The sequence below is a fragment of the Anopheles merus genome, chromosome 3R (assembly GCF_017562075.2).
Source record: "Anopheles merus strain MAF chromosome 3R, AmerM5.1, whole genome shotgun sequence".
Lineage (NCBI taxonomy): Eukaryota > Metazoa > Arthropoda > Insecta > Diptera > Culicidae > Anopheles > Anopheles merus.
In genome coordinates, this window is record NC_054084.1 from 30,798,066 (window position 1) to 30,817,654 (window position 19,589).

At 47.1% G+C, this 19,589-nt stretch overlaps 2 protein-coding genes and 1 long non-coding RNA gene across 4 annotated transcripts; 2 read left to right on the top strand and 1 right to left on the bottom strand.

Annotated features, from left to right (window-relative positions):
• Positions 1–854: 854 nt before the first annotated feature.
• On the bottom strand, positions 855–4,434 carry LOC121597028 (bromodomain-containing protein 7). Its single transcript, XM_041922487.1, has 4 exons — positions 4,251–4,434; positions 1,825–4,113; positions 1,559–1,744; positions 855–1,482 (listed from the first exon to the last, which is right to left on the bottom strand). The coding sequence occupies exons 1-4, from the start codon at positions 4,309–4,311 to the stop codon at positions 1,154–1,156; spliced, it is 2,865 nt and encodes a 954-aa protein (XP_041778421.1). The 5' UTR covers positions 4,312–4,434; the 3' UTR covers positions 855–1,153.
• A 1,406-nt stretch (positions 4,435–5,840) lies between these two features.
• Positions 5,841–9,849, top strand: LOC121597617. Of its 2 annotated transcripts, none has more exons than XR_006005437.1 (6): positions 5,841–6,017; positions 6,522–6,620; positions 7,492–7,869; positions 8,736–9,089; positions 9,178–9,281; positions 9,363–9,849. It is a non-coding gene; the product is annotated as an uncharacterized LOC121597617 (long non-coding RNA). The 2 variants fall into 2 exon arrangements; XR_006005436.1 differs by having other exon boundaries at positions 5,844–6,017; positions 8,785–9,089; positions 9,363–9,830.
• A 1,010-nt stretch (positions 9,850–10,859) lies between these two features.
• Positions 10,860–19,520, top strand: LOC121598031 (eukaryotic peptide chain release factor GTP-binding subunit ERF3A). Its single transcript, XM_041924490.1, has 9 exons — positions 10,860–12,160; positions 14,211–14,402; positions 14,500–14,646; positions 14,739–15,087; positions 15,167–15,440; positions 15,530–15,616; positions 15,720–15,896; positions 15,975–16,143; positions 16,227–19,520. Exons 1-9 carry the CDS (start codon positions 11,776–11,778, stop codon positions 16,268–16,270), a joined length of 1,824 nt encoding a protein of 607 aa, XP_041780424.1. The 5' UTR covers positions 10,860–11,775; the 3' UTR covers positions 16,271–19,520.
• The last annotated feature ends 69 nt before the right edge of the window (positions 19,521–19,589 follow it).

Consider the following 19,589-nt stretch of genomic DNA (forward strand, 5'->3'; position numbering starts at 1 on the left):
GAATGTACAGCCTCGGATGAGAGGCATGATTAGTATACGGTTTTTCCCTTTGTCGGTTGAAATAGTAAATTAATTACTGAAGCCAATAATTCCAAGTTCTTACCTGTCTAATTAGTCAAAGATTCCATTTGTTTGAACATTTTAAACTTCAAACCTTCAAAATAATGTTTCCAATCGGGAGGAGCGAATAATTTAATAATGAATAGTAATTGCAGCATTTCAATCCCCCTCTTTTTCCAACCATCCCGCCTTTACGGATCATTAATTAATTCCGCTCGAGAACAATCGTCCGTGGATTATAATTCATCGAACGGAAAAACTTGCTCCTTGCGCTGGGCTGGTAGTCTCAGGAGAGATACATTTTCTCCCAAGAGCTCAACTTTCCGTTTTGGTTGCAGTCGGTCACAGACCGGTTTATTGCTTTCCGACTTTACATCTTGGCCAAACTTAACGCGCCCGGGCGCAAAACGAACCGTCAGCTGGTGGTGGAAGCATCCCGAAAAGCTTTCTTTAAAAAAAAAATGGCACCACACTGCTCCCTTTTAGCAGCGTTTAATACGTTTCCACTAGACATTGTTGCATGAATTGTGGACCGAACGAAGGGAACGATTGGGTTGTGCGAGCTTCAATAACAGAAGCGACGACGATTTTATGTGCTGTCTTCCTAATGTCTTTTTAATTTCTTCAAACCAAACCCAGTAGATGAGGAGCATTCCCATGTTGGACCATTCTATCATTTGAGTGTGAGGGAGTTGCTCTTGAACTTGTACGTGCGATAATCCAACACGTGGCAATAGATGTATAATCGGATCAAAACGATACTAACTATCTATTGCAATTTGTACCACACAGCGTTTTCTCTCGTCTGTTTTGTCCATTTATTTAAGCTAATTGTACCGTACAATATAAATGTGTTAAAATCTCAACCATTTAACTTCAACTTGAATTGTAATGTTTCTTTTGCATCTTTGTTTTGTGTCCTTACCAGTGTAACGGAATTAGAAAGGACGTTTCTTTTCCTATTCTCGTCTTACAATATACTCTTCGTGTTTTTTTTTCATTCGAATGGTATGTATAAAACACTACCTCTGTCTTTCAAATGGGTTGAGAAATTCAACAAAACACACACAAACAAACGCACACACACACACACTCAATCCATCAACATTTGCTCAATGCATGCAGCATCGGACGATTCGGCACCACCGTCCGCCCTGCTTGGGCCGGTGTTGTTCAGCGTCGAGCCACCGAGAAACTCGCGCAACTCGCTATCGATATCGACCGGTGGTGGTCCATGTGCGGCCGGTGCAGCGGAAACCATTGGATTCGGTTGAATAATCGATTGCTGCTGACCCGGGCCGGGAAGGGTCGCAGTAGATTGCGTTTGCCGCGCTAGATGATGCGGATGGGGATGGTGCTGATGGTGGTGGTGGGAAATCGGTTCCGGCTCCAGGTCCATATCCATCGGTGTGGTGTCAATGTCTGTTAAAAAGGAAAGAAAGGGTAATTGTTTGTTAGTGCTATTTTCGTGTAGACTTTTCACTTTATGTGCACTAACCTATAGCAGTCGGTGCTGGTGGTGCTTGATGTGTGTTTGGGTTCGAAATACTGCTACCGGTCGGAAGGGAGGTGCTCCCGGTACCGTTTGGTGGCTGCTGCTGTACTGGATGCTGCAGTGCTGGTGCAGGTACTGACGGTTGTGTGCCATGCGTTGGCGGTGGCGGTTGAAAGACCTCCAATCCAGCTACAATTAACAGAAAAATAAGATAAATATTGTAAGGAAATTCTCATGAATCGCTTCCGCCGTTCGATCACTCTACTAACCCGTGCTGATTCCCATCGCTTTCCTCAGCGCTTGCGGATGGGCGATTGCGGCCGGCGGTAGTTGCTTCGCTATCTGCGTCAGATTGCTCGTTATTTGCCCCGCCAACTCCAGCTCACCCTCGGACGGATGCTGAATGTGGGACAGATGGGCGGGCAGCGGTGCCGACAGCCGGTCCGTCTGCAGCTGGTGCAGCTTCTGCAGCAGATCGGAGTTGGTGCTGAGCGATTGCTGCAGCTGCGGGCCAATTTCCGCACCCTTCAGCTGGCACTCGAGCTCGTCCAGAAACTGCACGTCCACCCCCAAGCTGGACAGCGAACGTAAGCTGTCGAAGTCGATCCGCACGTTCGCGTACCGCTTCACCTCCTCGGCCACCTCGACCGGGTCGAGGAACGTTTGCCGTACGGCGTTACTCTCCTCCCGCTGCATGTGCGACTCGTACAGCTTCCCGTACGTCTGCCGATGCTCCCCGTTCGTCAGCACGTCCAGCAGATTGTGCGCCATGCCGGCCGCGAACGGGCTGTCCATGGCGAAGCGCAGTATGCTCTCCGCATAGTCCGCGCCCGTCTCGCACCCGTACGTGTTCAGCACCATCTCCGTTTCCTCCTTGCTCAGGTTGGCGAAGCGCGAATCAAACACCGGCGCAAACGAGCTGAACGCACCGTAGCTGAGCGGTTTCACGATCTTGGCGCTGTTGCGCCGATCCTCCCGGAAGCCCTGCAGCTGCCCGGTGCCGTACTGCAGCTTGCCGGTGTGCGCACCGAGCGTCACCGTTCGCTCCGGGCCGCCCTCGCCACCCTCCGACTTCGCGTCGAGCAGTATCTTCATCGAGGTCGTGCCGTCCTTGTGCTGGCGCAGGAAGCCCAGCTTGTGGGCGGACTTGCGCTTCAGCAGCTTCGTCCGCGCGTTCAGTGCGGCGCTCTGCACCTGGGCCAGCACCTCGTCCGCCGTCAGGTCGTCCACGAACGCTTCGAACTTGGTGTGCGGATTGTTCTCCAGCCGGATCTGTTTGCGCTTCTCCTCCTCCTCGATCTGTGCGTTGATGCCCTCGTCGACGGCGGCCGCCATCGCTTCGTCGGCCGAGTCGGCCGTATGGTGCGCGTGGTGGAAGTCACTGTCCGGGCCGTCGGCCGACCCGGCCGGCAGCTCGAACCCGAGCTCCTTCGCCGTCAGCTCGCGCATGTACGTCATGAGCGGGCGCAGCGAGCGCATCAGGTTGTCCGACTGCAGCAGCCGGGCGCCCACGTGCAGCAGCTTCTTCGCCGCCTTGTGGTACACCGTCTCCGAGTGGTTGTACTTGATCGCGTTCTCGCACATCAGCTTGAAGTCGTCGCTGAACTCCGTCACCGAGCCGTACTCGTTGTCCTCGATCTTCTGCCGGATGGTGGAGAAGTCCATCGGCTTCAGTATGATGGACGAGTAGCCGGGCGCAATGTCGTCGGTCACGGGCCACGCGAAGAACTGGTGCGGATCGCGCTTCTCGAGCGCCTTCAGCAGATGGTCGAGCAGCTTGTTCAGCGGTGTGCGGCTCTGCTTCTGCTTCAGCACGCAGGTCCGCGGCTCCCGCCCGCTGCAGTCCGAGTTGGGCGTTTTCGGTGCCTGGCTCGAGCTGGTGTCGTGAAAGTCGATCTTGCTGCCGGGTCGCGACGACGACTGCATCGAGCCGGGGCTCTGCAGCGGTTCGTCCGTCGTGACCGAGCTCGGTGCGGTCGTCAGCTCGTCCTTCGGCACCAGCCCACCGGCCAGGGGGCCGCATGCCTCTTGCTCGGTAGACGCTGCCGCATGCGCTTCCTGTTCGTTGTCCGGTTCCAGCTTCGGAGTTAGCAACGATTCCGGCAGCAGCGGCTTCGTGACGGGCTGGGCGGCTAGCGATGTACTGGCGGCCGCAGCCACGGCTGCTACGGCTGCGGAGCTGGCGGCTGGATAGTGCACGCTTGCCACCGGATCGACCGTCGCCTGGGAGCTTTCGTCCCCGTAGCTGTTGAACTCTTCCTCCTCCTCCTCATCCTCCTCGCCAAGGCTCGTATCGTCGGTACCGCGGTGCCGGTGCCGCTTCTCCTTATGATGATGTTTGTGCTTCTTTTCGCGATCCTTTTTCTTTTTCTTCTTTTTCGATTTCTTGTGCCGCTCGGGGTAGTCGCCACCGCTGGTGCTGGTGAAGAGGGTGCTTCCGCCGTCGGACTGGATGCCGTACGCCGGCGAATCGTTCCCATGCTCCGGTGTCGAGCTGTTGCCACTGACCTTCAGAATAAGCTTCAAGCTCGGTGGCCGGTCAAGGCTGAACGATTTCTCTGGAAAAGGAACAGAAGAAACGTTGTAAATTTATGAACCAAACACCGCTGCCACTGCCATCTCATCAAAGCGTCGGGAAACGGCGACCGGCAGGCACGCGTCTCGCTCTTCACTTTCGACAGAAAACAATTCTTACCCTTGCCTAGTTCACGCTCCTTGCGTTCTGATTTATGCTTCTTGTGTTTTTTCGAGCCCATTGCGAACGAACTAGCGGCGAAAACCCGGAATATCACGGAAATCTTTCCCCCGCGCAAGCCAAAAACAAGCGCTACAAATGGCAGATGCAAACGTAAACAAAGCGTCACTAACAAATGACAATGGTCGCCGTACGGTCACGATGGAGGGCATCTGTCAGGCCAAAAACCGGTTGTCGTGAGCTCGCCAACACTCCAAATCGGTGCGATTTTCCCTCGCTGGCGACGCTTTTTGTAAGAAGTTATGATGGTTTTTGACGTTTCGAGTGGGGGTTTTTAAGGGTTCAAGATGGCCTCCAAAAAGCTCGCACTGGTGTAAGATTGTGTTGGTGGGCGAAATTAAATGGTCAAAACAATGAATACAATCCACCCCCCCCCCCCGCCTTATTGATCCTACGGGGTCCTGAAATTTAAGTGTGTGCCATATTAGCATCTGCGCTTGCTCGTACATCTTCCGCAATCGCCTCACCCGGCGCTCTAGCACCAATCGAACACGATATCGAACATGAAAAATGTATGGGATTTGACATATTTGTCTTATTTGTTTGTTTGTGTCTGACAGTGCACCTCCATATGATTATATGGGTTTGTTCGTGTTGGATGTCGTATTCGATTGCTGCTAGAGCGCCGCCTCACTCTACATTTCACCCAGTAAACCTTTTTGTTTTTTGTCTTAAAAGATACAAATAAAAGATGAAATGTGCTCAAAATTTTTTGTGTTTGGCATTTATCTGGCTCGTAAACAAACTGGATAATTCGATTGTTTCGAATGAAGCAGGAATGTCTCGCAAGACAAATAGCTCTGTTTGCAAAATTGAGCTACTTTTTGTCGCGCGAGACGTCGTCCCTCGCAACGTTGTAGCTCTATGTCTATTTTACTTTACTTTTACTTATTTTTTTATAGAGACTTTGAGGTCTAGCTCATTCGCCTATTTCTATGTCTATTTGAATGGTGGCGGGACCGAGTTCCAACCAAGGTGGTTTTAAAAATATCAGGTGGTGGAATCTAAAGCATTTTGACAATACGTCACTTGACGTAAGGTTCCCAGGACTCAAACTTTGTCTACGTTTATTTGATTTGATAATATAATTTATCTACCACATTTTTTCGTTGAAATATACTTTTAAAGTATATTTTGGACTTTGCGAGTTCTTATTTAACATTAAAACATAGATTCAAGTGTTTTATTTCGTGGTGGTTCACGAATTTACTGTATAATTCATTGTGTTTTCGGCATGTTATACGATAAAAACTACGACACCCTTTGTATTTCCTATTTTACCATTTATTCCGCATTATCTACGAGATACATGGACAATTTTAAGTGAGATTAGAACTCTCACTAACATGATTTTAAATTTAGTGACGAAACAAACCATCAAATCTGTTGTTATTATTCCTCATTGTTTCGATAAAATCAATAGACGTACAAGAAAGCACGTAGTAACAAAGAAATCTGTTCTATTTGCTATGCTTTGTGAGGGGGAAACCAATGGTTAACGGTTTTAAAATGACGTAAAGTCCCTCAACTATGGCGACCCAAAAAAAGGCCTTTTTCCACCACCTGGTATTTTTAATCCACCTTGCCTCGACTGCGTGCGAACAATTGGCTCATCACAATACATGCAATTGGAAGTGGCGGACGTGAAAAATCTCATCTAGCGACACAACCCCCAAGAGATTGGAAAATCAACTAAGTGCTGAAATTGTAAGTAAAAATACCGACGATACAAATGGTTAATGATGATTGTTGTCGATTTCTTCTACCGGCATCTGTTTCTGGTGAAGTGTGCATCTTATTAAAATTGTGCAATACGCAAGCGCGTGTGGGTGTGTGGGAGTACGTCAAAATGCCGGGGCATATAAGTGAGGTTCTGGCTGCACATGATTGCGCAAAGAACATAACAATAGTTTTGAAGCTATAATTTCTCGTAAGCTAGAACGCAAATTCTCAATGTAAAATATCTTAAACCGATTTTGTGATTTATGATTAGTTCGAGTGATACCGGCATGTTTGTTCGTTCATCGCGTGACGGTATGAAACGCTCATAAAACGTTGATGCTGTTTTCCCATGCATGCCGAAAAGATCATAAATATCTTCTCTTCTTTAGTTATTTTCATTAGTGTTTATGTAGGAACTCATTTTTGGTGCATAATTGGTGAAATAAAGCTATGTGTAATTAACGTGTTTTTTTTCTCTTTGTAATTTAGGGCAAAGTTGCATCATCATTAACCTTATCAGAAGAGGATCTGTTCCGAATCTGAAGATCAAGCAATAAAGACAAACAGTTCAAACAGCATTTCCTTCCGGTAAGTGAACTTAAGCTATTTATGTAAGTGTGTGTGTGTGTGTTTTTTTTTTAATCAGTCACAAGCTTTATTATTATCTTTGTTGTACAAATTAAATCCCCTGTCCTTGCCCACTCCCCCCCCCTCCCCTCAGAGCCCCGCGAGATGTCTATGAGGGAGGGCTTTTACTGCTCCTCGGAGCCTCTCTTTGCCGTGCGCAAGGCACCTAACACATATTGATTTCTCCCCTTCTTTTTAACATTTTTCCCTCCCTGCCGCTCAGAATGCGGAGATCACCCATTCGACCATACTTTGGTCCTCCCCAGAGCCTGCACAGACCTCCTACATCATCTAACGTGATGCCACGTCCGCCTCGGTCGCTGCAGTCTCTTGCGCATCGTACATGTACGTATGCAAGCATCCCTTTCAAGCACTGCTGTCACTGCTTCCTCCGCTACTGCTGATGCTGTTATCGATGTTGTGCCTGGGACTAACAGTACCAAATCATCGGCATAGCCAATGATTTCTGCCCCTGGCGATAACCCGACTTCGAAACCCCCCGTCATAAATAGTATTCAACAGTGTAGGGCCCAGTATGGACCCGTGTGGGACTCCTGCACTGATGTGTCGTTCGAAAGGGCCTTCGTTAGTGTCAAACAGCAGCTTGCGTCCTTCGAAATAGTGTGTGTATGTGTGTGAATCACTAAGAAATGTATTTAATTCATTGTTTTAACATTTTATATATTCAATGAACTATAGCAAAAGAGCCCAAAATGTCACGTTCAATTTCACTCGAGCTGCTGTAAACCGGGCTTAAGAAGGATATTTATTCCATTGCGCGTTTCCTGATCGTATGAAATATATTTAAAATGTTTTTTTTTCCTCCGATTAGTGCGGCCCAAATCGTGGTACCATCATTCACCTCGGCCAAGAAGAATCGGTGAAAACAATTATGGGGTGCCGCTCTTCGGACAAAACATCCCCAATGCAGGCGTCGGATGCACCGACAACTCCTCCCCCAGGACCAGCAGCTGTTCCGGTAATGCCGAACGCCCCGGGTGACGCTTCCAGAGGGCCGACGTCAGCCATGCAGACTCCTACAGGTACAGCTGCCACAACCCCGCTTGTGTCAGCATTGCAGCAGGCGGCTCAAAAAGATGCTGCTATAGAGCAACAGGCCTCAAGCGAGTCATCACAAGAACAGACTCCTCAACGATCTGCTCAGAGTGCACCAGGAATGCAGCAGGCGGCTCGAGCAGATGATGCTCCGGTAAACAACTTTTCCTTTTCACCTTCCATAACTATAGACAATTTTTCGATATCGTTGATAATCGTCCCTCCTCTACGGGGATTACGCCGCGCAGGACAATGGTGTTCATCAATGAAAAGTGCGTTTTTAAGAGCATTTAAATGACGATAATGACGGTCGTAAATAATAAGGACACGGTGCAATTTCCGACACAACCATGAGCTAAAAACCTTTGGATCAGGAAATTAATTTTTTTTTCGAATTATTTCAAAATTACCCAGTTAAAAAGTTTATAGTGTAAGGGCAATAAAGTGGCAACAAAGGGAGACTCCATTCTAGATTCTAGAACAGGAGCTAGAAATTCTAGAAAAGGAGCTCTCCCTGTATCGTTGTCCACATTTCGCTAGGGGTAAAAGGCAGGCAATATTGACGAGAGTGTAATGATAGGAGAATTAACATTGACATACTTGAACGTATATAAAAGGCTCGTGATAAGATCATCTTAAAGGTCAAAAGGCTAGTGATAGGATAACTAATAGTAAGATACTTTAATGTTTACACTAGGCTAATGATTGGAGAGTCTAAATTATCAAAAAGGGTAGTCATAAGAGAGTTAGGAATAACTAAGTTTAAGAAATCTGTTCTAGAACTAGTCATGAACACCAGTGACCAGCGGCTTTTAGCCACTTTCTTTCAGCTTCGTCGCGCGTGGGATCTCAACTGATTGCTATTTCTACGTATATAACCAACACAATTCTTTGACAAAATATCTTTCCTAACCATTTCGTAGGAAGGCATATTTGTAAACACCTTTATTTCATAATGCTATGCACATTGCTTTTCGTTTCTCTTTTCTTACTTTCTTTCTTTCTTTCATTCGTGTTTAGGTACTTTTTTTCTTTGACTTAATATCAGTATTGCTTCTCTATTATTTAGCAAAGCAGAGCCTCTTGTACGGCGGTTCGCTGAAGATCAATTTCTCGAATGGAATATGTACCCGACATCACCATGACCATGGATGAGCAGATTGTGAAACATCGTCTGGAGAATAGATGGCAGCATAAATGGCTTTTATTATTTAACTAATAAAGACTGGCTAAATCCTCTGTCGCTAGCGTCCCTAGGCTGGCATCGGATGGATCGAGCTTTTGGTATACAAAGTTGATGAATTGGCTGCCATCAGCACGACACCGTATGCGCTACAGAGGAAAGGTGAAAACATACTTTCCATGAAAACAAAGGTAAGTGAATGCAAAATCGTTGAAGAACAAAACAAGTAATGCAAATTAAATATTTATCTCTTCCTCTTTTTTTTGTTCCGTGTTGCAGAAAGTTGTCTCCGGCTGGTCCTAGTTTCTACAAGATGACTGCGAGAACCAGGTTATGCCAGGTGTAATGCAATGTGGTGAAATTGGCCAACATTGCCCGATAAAGTAAGTGTGTTGAGACAAAGCTAAACCCACCCAGCAAGGCTAAGACGAAGATGAACTTACATGATGTTTGCATTCTTCCAGATCTGGCTGCATTCTTCTTCATCGACCACCCCGCAACGTCGGCAATACTACTTTGGAACTGTAACGTTAGTACCAGCTACCAAACATACCCTGTAATTCAACAAGAAGAGCTTACGCAGGATTTGCTATCCAAGCTAATCGAAGTCTCATCTAAGCTGGAGTCCCAGCCGAAACCAAGAAGACTGTTACTACTATTTATGTGATATTCGCTATAAGACCGAACACGACTACTCAAAATACTGAAAATATATAAAAAAACCCATCATATTAGTGTGTGAATTTGTGTTGACTACTCATTTATTTTCATGAAAGGAAGATCAAAATCAAATCTAGTTTTGTTTTCCGTCAATTTGCACCCAGGCAACCTCAATACTTTCGTAAAAAGCTTTTGCCTTCTATCATACATTATTTTACAGTGTTTTTTCTGTCCTCTTTCTCTCTATGCAAGAATACAAAAATAGAAGAAAATTACTAAAGCATTCAGTTACACGTACTGTATTTATGCGCAATAAGCTTAAACAATAAACAATACGATACATGAAGCAATACGGTCGAAGTACTTCCTACTGAGTGAAAAAGAAACAAAATAAAATTAAAAAATATTTTCACATCAGCATGAGCTTAACCAAAATTTTGATGAAATAGATATCTCAAACAATGTCGAAAATGTTCCGTCCCCACATCTTAACTCAAATGGTGACCTTGATCACACACTTCATTATTTGAAAGTAAAATCGTCAAAAGCAAAATTATTTCCAGCAGCAAAACAAGTTATTAAAGATATTATTTATCATCTTCATCCAACATATATAACATGAGTGTGAATATTTATTTGTGTACATAGTTCAAGCATCCGTAGTGTCTCGTTTTTTTTTCTTTCCCTCAAAACGAATATTAATTCCATGAACATCACGATTTCTAAAATGGAATGAAACAATCAAATTGTGCTGATATGGAATAGCATTGTTTCTACTCTTTTTGTAAAACATTTATTATATCGCCACGCGTTACCGTTCAAATAGAGAGACAGCGACGTCGCGCGCGACAAAAAGTAGCTCAATTTTGCAAACAGAGCTACTCGTCTCGCGCGACATGTTTGCTTCATCCGAAATAATCAAATTATCTAGTTTGTTTACAAGCTAGATTAATGCCAAACGCAAAAAAATACATTTGAACACATTTCAACCTATTTTTGTGTGTTTTCAAATATAAAAAAAAAGTTGGTTAACTGAGTCAACTGAGCTACTTTTATTCTCAAGGAGTGAAATTTTGAGCTATTTTTCGTCGCGCGCGACGTTGTTGCTCTATGTCTATTTGAGCGGCTAAATTGAGCTTTTTCACTCCTGCGCATGTGTTCTAACGGAAATTTCCCCTCAACTTTAAATAATAACCCACCTTTGACACGATTTGCCCAGCCAGGCGGCTTCTACTGTGTCGGCACGTCATATTTTGACACTGCCGCACACCTCGCTGCAATCACCTTGTGACATTGTCGCACGTCGAAAGACAAGAACAAAAAAGACCTCCCCCCTTTCATTGGTTGCAAAGTGGAAGCGCGTGGTTGCAGCGAAATTTTTCGAGATTTTCTGCACCCTGCCCCGAAGCGAGCGAAAGCTGGAGCGTCCAGGAAGTGGTCGAAACGGCGGCCCGCGTGTCCCTTAGGCGCAGTGTTACGTTCTCTAGGTTTTTTGGCCGATTAGTTTTCCTCGGTTTTATTCCTTTTTTGCGTTGGTGCCCTCCTCCCGTCCGCGAAAAACGTACCACGTCGGCGGGTCTTGCTTGATCGGTCTCGCACGTTCGGCCAATGTGTATGTGTGTGTGCCGCGTTTCGTAGTGGGGCTGGCTGGTGTGTTGGAGAACACCCGACCGTAAGGAAGAAAGACACCGAACGTGTGTGCGCCTGTTCTCCGGTATCCTGTCCCGAAACCGTCGCGGGTTTTCTACGGTGTTTCCGTTTGCTTCCGTTTCCGAGTTTCGGTTCCGCCGTAGAGAGTGTGCTCTTCTCCCTCTCTCTCTCTTACTCACATACCCTGCTCGACTGTTCGTCTGTCGCGTTTCGAGAGCGCTCAGGTTACGTTGCACACGCACCACCGTTTCGCGCGCGCCAGTGTATGTGTGCGGAGCCATAAGTGCGTACGTGCGCGCGCGTGTGTGTGTGTGGGTAAAGTGAAATTCCGGTGCAAGACAAGCACCTTCACATCCCGCATCCCATCGCCGCCGCCCAAGAAAGGCAACGCAAAGTGCACTTTCATCACAGGGAAACTTGCTCTCCCTCGCCTCCCTCCGCCCCCCCGTCCGGCGCGGCTTAACTCGGCTAAAGCACTGTGTTACGTGTGAGACTCGACCGTGCGTGCGTGTACACGAGTGGAAGTGAGTGGCAGTGAATATAGAAGTGAGTGAGCGGTTGGCAAAAATGGCACAGGAAAGCGATAGCAACGAGGTGGCGAAGAAGCTGAGCACGCTGAACGTGAACGCGATGGAGTTCGTGCCGGGCAAATTCTCACCCGCACCGACAGCAGTGCAGACGGCGGCGGCGGCGACTGCCGCCCCATCCGGCACATCGCCGGCGGGCTCGCCGACGGCCCCGGCCGCGGCCACCGCACTGCCGGCGACCGCATCGTCCGCCACGTCGAGCGCCGGAAGCAGCAGCGGCGGAGGCGGCGGAGGTGGCGGCGGTGGCGGTGGTGGCGGTGCCACCACTCCGACGTCCACCGCTGCCACACCGACGCCGCCATCTTCGTCGGCCCCGACACCGATGGAAAGGGACGCCGATCCGGTGCAGATGCCAGAAAACAATGGTAATGACCAGCAATGCCGCCGATACGTTTGACCGTAACCCGGCTGTGCTCCTCCGGTTTGTTAGAATGTGTCTCTAGGCCAGACAAGGAGGAGTTGAAAAAATGTTCCAAACCAAAAGGAGAAACGATCAAAGGAACCATCGATGGGGCGGTGAAACACTCGCGAGACGTTCCGCTCCCAACCGCACGAAGCGAGGGGAGCGCAAAGAGCGACCTACACTCGTGCCTTCTCGCTCGCTCACCGGTGATGTGTCAAACGAGCTTCCGTCACACATACACAATTTGTCCAAGTTGCACACCGACGAATCGGGAAACACCGCCTGTACCGGCTATGTCCGTCCTATGCAGGGTGGCGTGTCCATCTGCATCCCCCTTTTCACCACCCCCTACGTTAAAGGGAGGGTGGAACCTTTTATGAATGGGCACACGATGCTGCCCCGTTCAGTGGGCGGTGGCGCTTAAATACTTCTAAGGTTCCAATGTTGCAGGCGCCAGTTTGTTGTTTTCTGCAGTCATCCATGTGATGACCCACCTTTGACGGACACGGACCGTTTCGTGCTCTCCGGCAGACGAATAAGCTCTCTTTCTCTCCGTGTGCAGGTTTTGAGCCTACTAAGGAACGATGAATCATCGCGCACAGAAAGCATGCTTGATGCAGCATTGGAAAATATGTCAAACCATGTCTTAAGGGCAATTGTGCCGAAATAAGGCGTGAAGCAGGCTCTCTGTAGTAGCATAAGAATCAGGGATAGGGATTGATAGTAGAGAAGAATGGGACAACATTGTCCCTAAACTGTAGTACAGATCAGCAAAACCCCTCAAAACCGCAATTCTCAACACTCGAACCATTAGCGTGACGAAATTTCATTAAAAGGGCTTGCCCGTTGCCCGGGAACCTTCGAATGGTGCGGTACTACATTGTCCACCCTGACCCGATGATGTCATCAGTAGCTTAAATACCATGCTTTGTCCTGTATACACTACCTGCTGCTGCTGCTGCCTTGACTTTCGCAAATTGAGACGAATTGAGCGAAAGGACAAAAGTTAACCCATCGTGACGTTTGCCACTGCAAGGAGCAATCGGCTTAACTCTTTACTGTTCTTGCTGCTCTATACAATGGTAATCCTTTGTGCATGTCGTATCTTCATCTGCAGCAGTGTGTGTGAGTGTCTGTGTGGCCCACTTCTCGTCCGCTTTCCACATTAATCATTCAACTGAACACCGTGGGAAGTCGCAAGGGCTGCGTCTTCGGGACGGAGTTCCTCGTTTGCGGGAGTGCTTTCGCTCGGCCACACTCTCCCACTGCCGCCAACACCCCCACCAACGTGTGCAAAGTTTTGGTAGCAAGGTGTGTGTGTGTGTGGCAGTGTGTTTTTGTGGTGTTTTACCTACTGATTGAATAAAAATCGATGCCATATGCCACACACCGACACCACCGCGTGTCCTGTTCCTATCAAATCACTCACACCCACGTGGCAACCCCATTAGTGCCCACTGTCCTGCTTCGTGACCTCAATTCCGGACGGTGACCGTAGTTTTGAAACCGGCGCTGCATTTATGTGAAGGATGTCCTTTCGGTTTTGGAAGGGAAGAATTTTTTTTTTTTTTGCGGTTAAAGTTCTTCCCCCCTGTGCCCGAAAAAGGGAAAGATGCTTTAAATGCGTTTTTAAAATAGGGAAAAATACGTCCTATGTGCGTGTTTGCGTTGGTGGTCCTGCAAGACAGAGAATGAATCAATTTCAAGCTGTCCGAACTGCTCCACTGCAGACTGGCGACCCAATTAGGACGCGCCAGACAGCATGATATTAATTGTTTGTTGGTAGCTGTGTGCGTGCGTGTGGGTGTGTGTTTGTTACTTGCCAAACCAACCTACCGGGTACGGCGGGCACGAAGCAGATGAATCCCAGCGGGTGGTTTGACGCACTTCAGTCGCAATGTTTACTATCCCGCGCAGGGTGCTTGCCTGCTCTCTTTATTTCACCCATTTGTAGGTGTTATTTTTCCCCTTTTTTCTATTAATATGCTTTTCTGTGCCTTTTCTCCATCTAGAAAGTGAACCACTGGATAGCTGGGACGCGGAGGAGGACTCGATCCTGACGCCGGAAGATGAGGAAATGGAATTGGACGATGTTGAGGCGGACGGCGAGACGGCACCGAAGGTGTCGAAAAAGAAGCCCCCGAAGGTGGAGGAAAGCCGAAGCAAAAAGGAACACGTGAACGTGGTGTTCATCGGTCATGTCGGTAGGTGTAACGGGTGGCGTCGGGGAAGGAAGCCAAATCGTTGTTTTTCGCCAGTAGAGCTTTTATTTAACGACTTGTTCTTTCGTGTGTCTTTCAGATGCGGGTAAATCTACCATCGGCGGACAGATCATGTCACTCACCGGCATGGTGGACAAACGAACGCTTGAAAAGTACGAACGGGAGGCGCGCGAAAAGTCGCGAGAAAGCTGGTACTTATCGTGGGCGCTCGACACGAATCAGGAAGGTACGATTGGTGTTGTTGTTTGACTTGGCGCATCGCAAACACTGCAATGATGCTTAAAATGTGTGTTTCCTTGTACTCCTTCCCACCCGCAGAACGTGACAAGGGAAAGACGGTGGAAGTTGGTCGTGCCTATTTTGAGACTGAGAAGAAACATTTCACCATCCTCGATGCACCCGGGCACAAGAGCTTCGTGCCGAACATGATTGGCGGTGCGGCCCAGGCCGACCTGGCCGTGCTGGTCATCTCGGCGCGCAAGGGCGAGTTCGAGACCGGGTTCGATCGGGGCGGGCAGACGCGGGAGCACGCGATGCTGGCGAAGACGGCCGGCGTCAAGCATCTGGTCGTGCTGGTGAACAAGATGGACGACCCGACGGTCAACTGGGACCTTGAGCGCTACAACGAATGCAAAGACAAAATCTTACCATACCTCAAGAAACTAGGGTAAGGTTGTGTGAGAGGCGGGTGGAAAATTGTTCCCATTTTTACGATTTTTGTTTCTTCCGTTCTCTTCCATTGGCAGATTTAATCCACTGAAGGATCTTACGTTCATGCCGGTTTCGGGCATTACCGGGCAGGGACTGCGGGAGCCAATCGATGCGTCCACGTGCCCGTGGTACCAGGGGCCGGCCTTTATTCCGTTCATTGACGAGCTGCCGTCGCTCAACCGCAAAACGGACGGCCCGTTCATCATGCCAATCGTCGACAAGTACAAGGACATGGGTACGGTGCTGATGGGCAAGGTGGAATCGGGCGTGGCAAAGAAGGGCACGAACTTGCTAGTGATGCCTAATAGAGTGAGTATGCAGCCGGGGAGGCGTTGCTGGTGCGGAAGGCGCACAATTTTAAATGCTTCTTATGCATTTTCTATCCTTTTTTCCTACAGACGCAAGTGTGCGTCGATCAGCTGTGGTCGGACGACGAGGAGGTAACGTCGGTGGGGCCAGGCGAAAATGTGAAAATCAAAGTAAAGGTAGGTGTTGGCGGTGCTCGCACGTTGCCATCCTGAGCTTAATTTACTTAAATCGAATTATTTTGCTTTCTCTCTCTCTCTCTCGCTTTCTTTCCTCCCATAGGGCATAGAAGAGGAGGACGTCTCGCCCGGATTTGTCCTGTGCGACGCTTCCAATCCGATCAAGACGGGCAAGATTTTCGACGCACAGGTGGTCATCCTAGAACACAAGTCAATCATTTGTGCAGGATACTCGGCCGTGATGCATATACACTGTGCCGCTGAGGAAATTACTGTTAAGGTTAGTTCGTGCGCTTGCTGTGTGTCCTAAATGTGTGACCATACTCACGTGTGTGTGTGTTCCCTTTTTTCTCTCCAGGCTCTTATTTGTTTAGTTGATAAGAAGACGGGGGAAAAATCCAAGACAAGGCCGCGCTTCGTAAAGCAGGATCAGGTCGCCATTATGAGGATTGAATGCTCCGGATTGATATGCTTAGAGCAGTTTAAACTATTCCCCCAGATGGGTCGCTTCACGCTTCGAGATGAAAGTAAGTGTGGAATAAGGGTCCGAGAGCATTTTAGACCCGTTTTTCTCATTTTTTTTTCTTGTTCTCTTTCTCCATCTTCGCAGATAAAACTATCGCTATCGGAAAGGTGCTGAAGGTTGTGGAGTAAAATGTGACCAAGCCCCCACTTCTAATGCAACCTGACGATTCACGAACATCTCGTTTAATTGGGCAGCGAAGAAGAAGAAGAAGAAGAAAAGAGAAGAAGCAAAGAAACAGTGTCCTTTAATCATCCAAACATACCGCGACCGTACACACAAATACACCACGCATACACTCACGACACACATACACACGCGCGCGTACACACACATACATACACACCCACACACTGTTACAGCCATTGCAGTCACACGCCAACTACAACGCGCCACCACTTTCCGCTCGTTGTTGCGCTACGCACCGTTCAAACGCATATTGAAGCAAACCCGTTTAACCTACGACCGTGCTTAACCAAATTGCCGTTTCGCGGACAATCTTGTTCGAGGTTCTTATTGTTAATCTGTCGCTTTCTCATCCCCCTTTTCTCCTGTTGGTGGTATGCGTGTGTATGTATGTTCGGCTCCTACTTCTTCTTACGCATTCTCAAAATCTCTCTTACCACTCGTTGTTGCCACGAACCCCGCCGCTTTGGGTCGGAGATGGGTGGAATTGAACTCCCCAAAACTAGACTGTACCAATACGATTCTGCCATTACTAGGAAGAGGAAGCGAGCAAAAGAGAGTAGAAGAGGAGGAGTGTGCGTAGAAGAGACCGCAAGCTTCAACTAAACCCCGTATTATAGCTATATTTGCGCAAAGTAAAGTAAAAACAAACAAAAACACGCATACACACTTACAGACAAAAATCGAACCAATCGCAATCGAATATACACACAAGGAAAGAGAAACAAAACAGTAGAGCAAAACAAAACAAAGTGAACAAGCCAGCGAATTAGCCTCTGTCCAACAGCATTAGCAGACGACGCGTACCACAGCTCCCCTTTTAGGAGGGAACCGCAAATCCATGTGTACAGGCATTTTTTACACCCAACATCCCCCCCCCCCTCGTCAGCTTCCTTCCAAATAGGGCAACTCCAACGGACTGATGAACACACGCTATATTGGTGGATATACAAATGCTGGACAGGAGAAAAAAAAAACAGGATAGTGTGGCACCCAGCCAGCCAGCTTGATATGCAATTCGCAGCCGCAATCACGCAAAAGCAAGTGTCCTGCAGGCTCGAATGAACATACCAGAAACCTAATAACGTAATGCGCAGCAATCGCTTCTAAAGGCGAGCAACAAAACTCTCAGTAGCAAGTAAATGATGAGAAAACAAAGCAAAAACAACAACACCACAATGCAAATCGAAACCTTCATTCAATGCCAGTTGCCGGGCTGTGTACTGAGGTAAACCTAATAAGGCTACAACACTAAAAACCAACCAATACAAAATCAGACGGCAAACATACATATGGTGCCCAGCGTGTGCGCGCGCCACGTGGACTGAACAGAGCCGACACGCGTGTAGCGTAACGAATGTGTATGAGTGTGTGCGTGTGTGTGGGGGGCGCATGTAGGAAGAACGAGACGGGACGAGAGGTCCCTTCTCGTACGTGGTTGCCTGGCAGGAAGAGGAGTCGGGAGGAGAGTATCACCACGCAGCAGCTAATACGCATCAGGAACAATAATATTAAACTTGATAATGTAACACTGTAACCGGGACAAGAGGAGTGCACTGTATATGTGTGTGCGCGCGCGCGTGTGTGTAGAATGTGCGTGCAGTTATGGATAAATATGTCCAGCCACATATAGAGTACTGCTGAACCGGAACAGACAGACAGAGAGAACGAGCTAGAACGATGGAAGGGTACGATATTTCGAAGCAATCCGGAACCGGAATCGGTTTGAAGAATAAACGGCAGCAAGAAACAGTTAAGCAGCCGCAAAAAAAAGAAAACAAATATGTGCAGAGTGATACAAGGAAAAGGACATTTATTAATGTAAACGGGATGGGGAAAAATGGAGAAAAAGAAAAACAAAGCGCGCGGTATACCCAATAAGAGCATCTCACTTCTAAACACCCCGCGCCGCCAGCAGAAGAGAACTTTTAAAGTCGCCGCCTGTTAATTGAAGTTTTTGATTGTTTGTTTTTTCTTCCTTTTTTCTATTGAATAATTTTCCCCATCGTGTCCCCAACGCAAAAGAAACACACGCGAAGCAAAGCAACGCAAAGCAAATCAAGAGCAAAAGAAAGAAAGAGAGAGATAGAGAGAGATAGAGTGGGGAAGATTATAGGTGAAGCTGCAGTAGTAGTAGCAGTAGCAGCGAGATTTACATTGTAAGCAATTGGCTAGTGGACAGGAAGAGCTATATAGCCAAAAAAAAAAAAGAAGAAGGGAAACAGAGAAACCGCAAAAGTACAGAAAAGAACGCACTAACACACCTGCAAAACACACATACACGGATAGCGCTCGGAAGAAGGGCGACGATGATATATACACTACCGTATGGAATATTGTTACTTTACGATTGTTTTTTGAAGCTCGATCGATCATTATTGTATTAATCGAAAGCAAGGTTTCTTCTATTCGTTTGTTTTTTTTTTTAACTCGGAATGATGCATTTCTTTTATTTGTTGCTCATTTCATTTGCGTTGGTTCAACCCTAACGGCTAAGCTAAGTGATTAACGGTTTTGCATTCAACGCGAAGACAGTGTGTGTTGTTAGTAGGATATTCGAATGATGCCGACGAATGAATTGATTTTGAATTGTTTTTTTTTTTTTGGAATAAGCCCTTTCTTTTCCTCCAATTACTAAACGGTTCCACTTTCACGTGCATTGCTTTGGAAGATGTTTTCGCATTGTTTGGTGCATTTAAAATTGCGACTCTATAAAAAGGAAATGAGAAAAGGGAACAGTTACAAACAAAAAAAGAGAATAATTGAGGGGGATATAAAAAAAGAAAAAGAGACACTCGCCAACGTCAAACCCAAGCTAAGCTGTTCCACATCATCATCATCATCATCCCCTCCCGCTACTAGACAGGAACACGTAGCTACTCTTCATCTAATCAAAACAGACGATAAACAAACACACCTCTTTCAATGATAATACTACTAGTGCATAACACTTGTTACTGGATATTATTTTGGTTTTGAAACATTTCGTTTGCAATTTTTGGAATTGTATTAATTAACCAGTTTTCGTTCTGTTTTTTATTGTCGATCCGTAAAATTTCTCATTCATTTTCAATAATTTGACGCAAAAGAAAAAAAGAAAGCATTGCGAAAGTGAAGTAAAACAAAGAAAAAAAATCGAACATGAAAGCAAACAATGCAGGAAGATAATAAAGAAGTCTCTTTTTGAAAATGGAATCAAACATCAACCGGTAGTGAATCGTGTGTTGCATATAGAAAAGAAAAGAAATGTTTAACGAAACAATG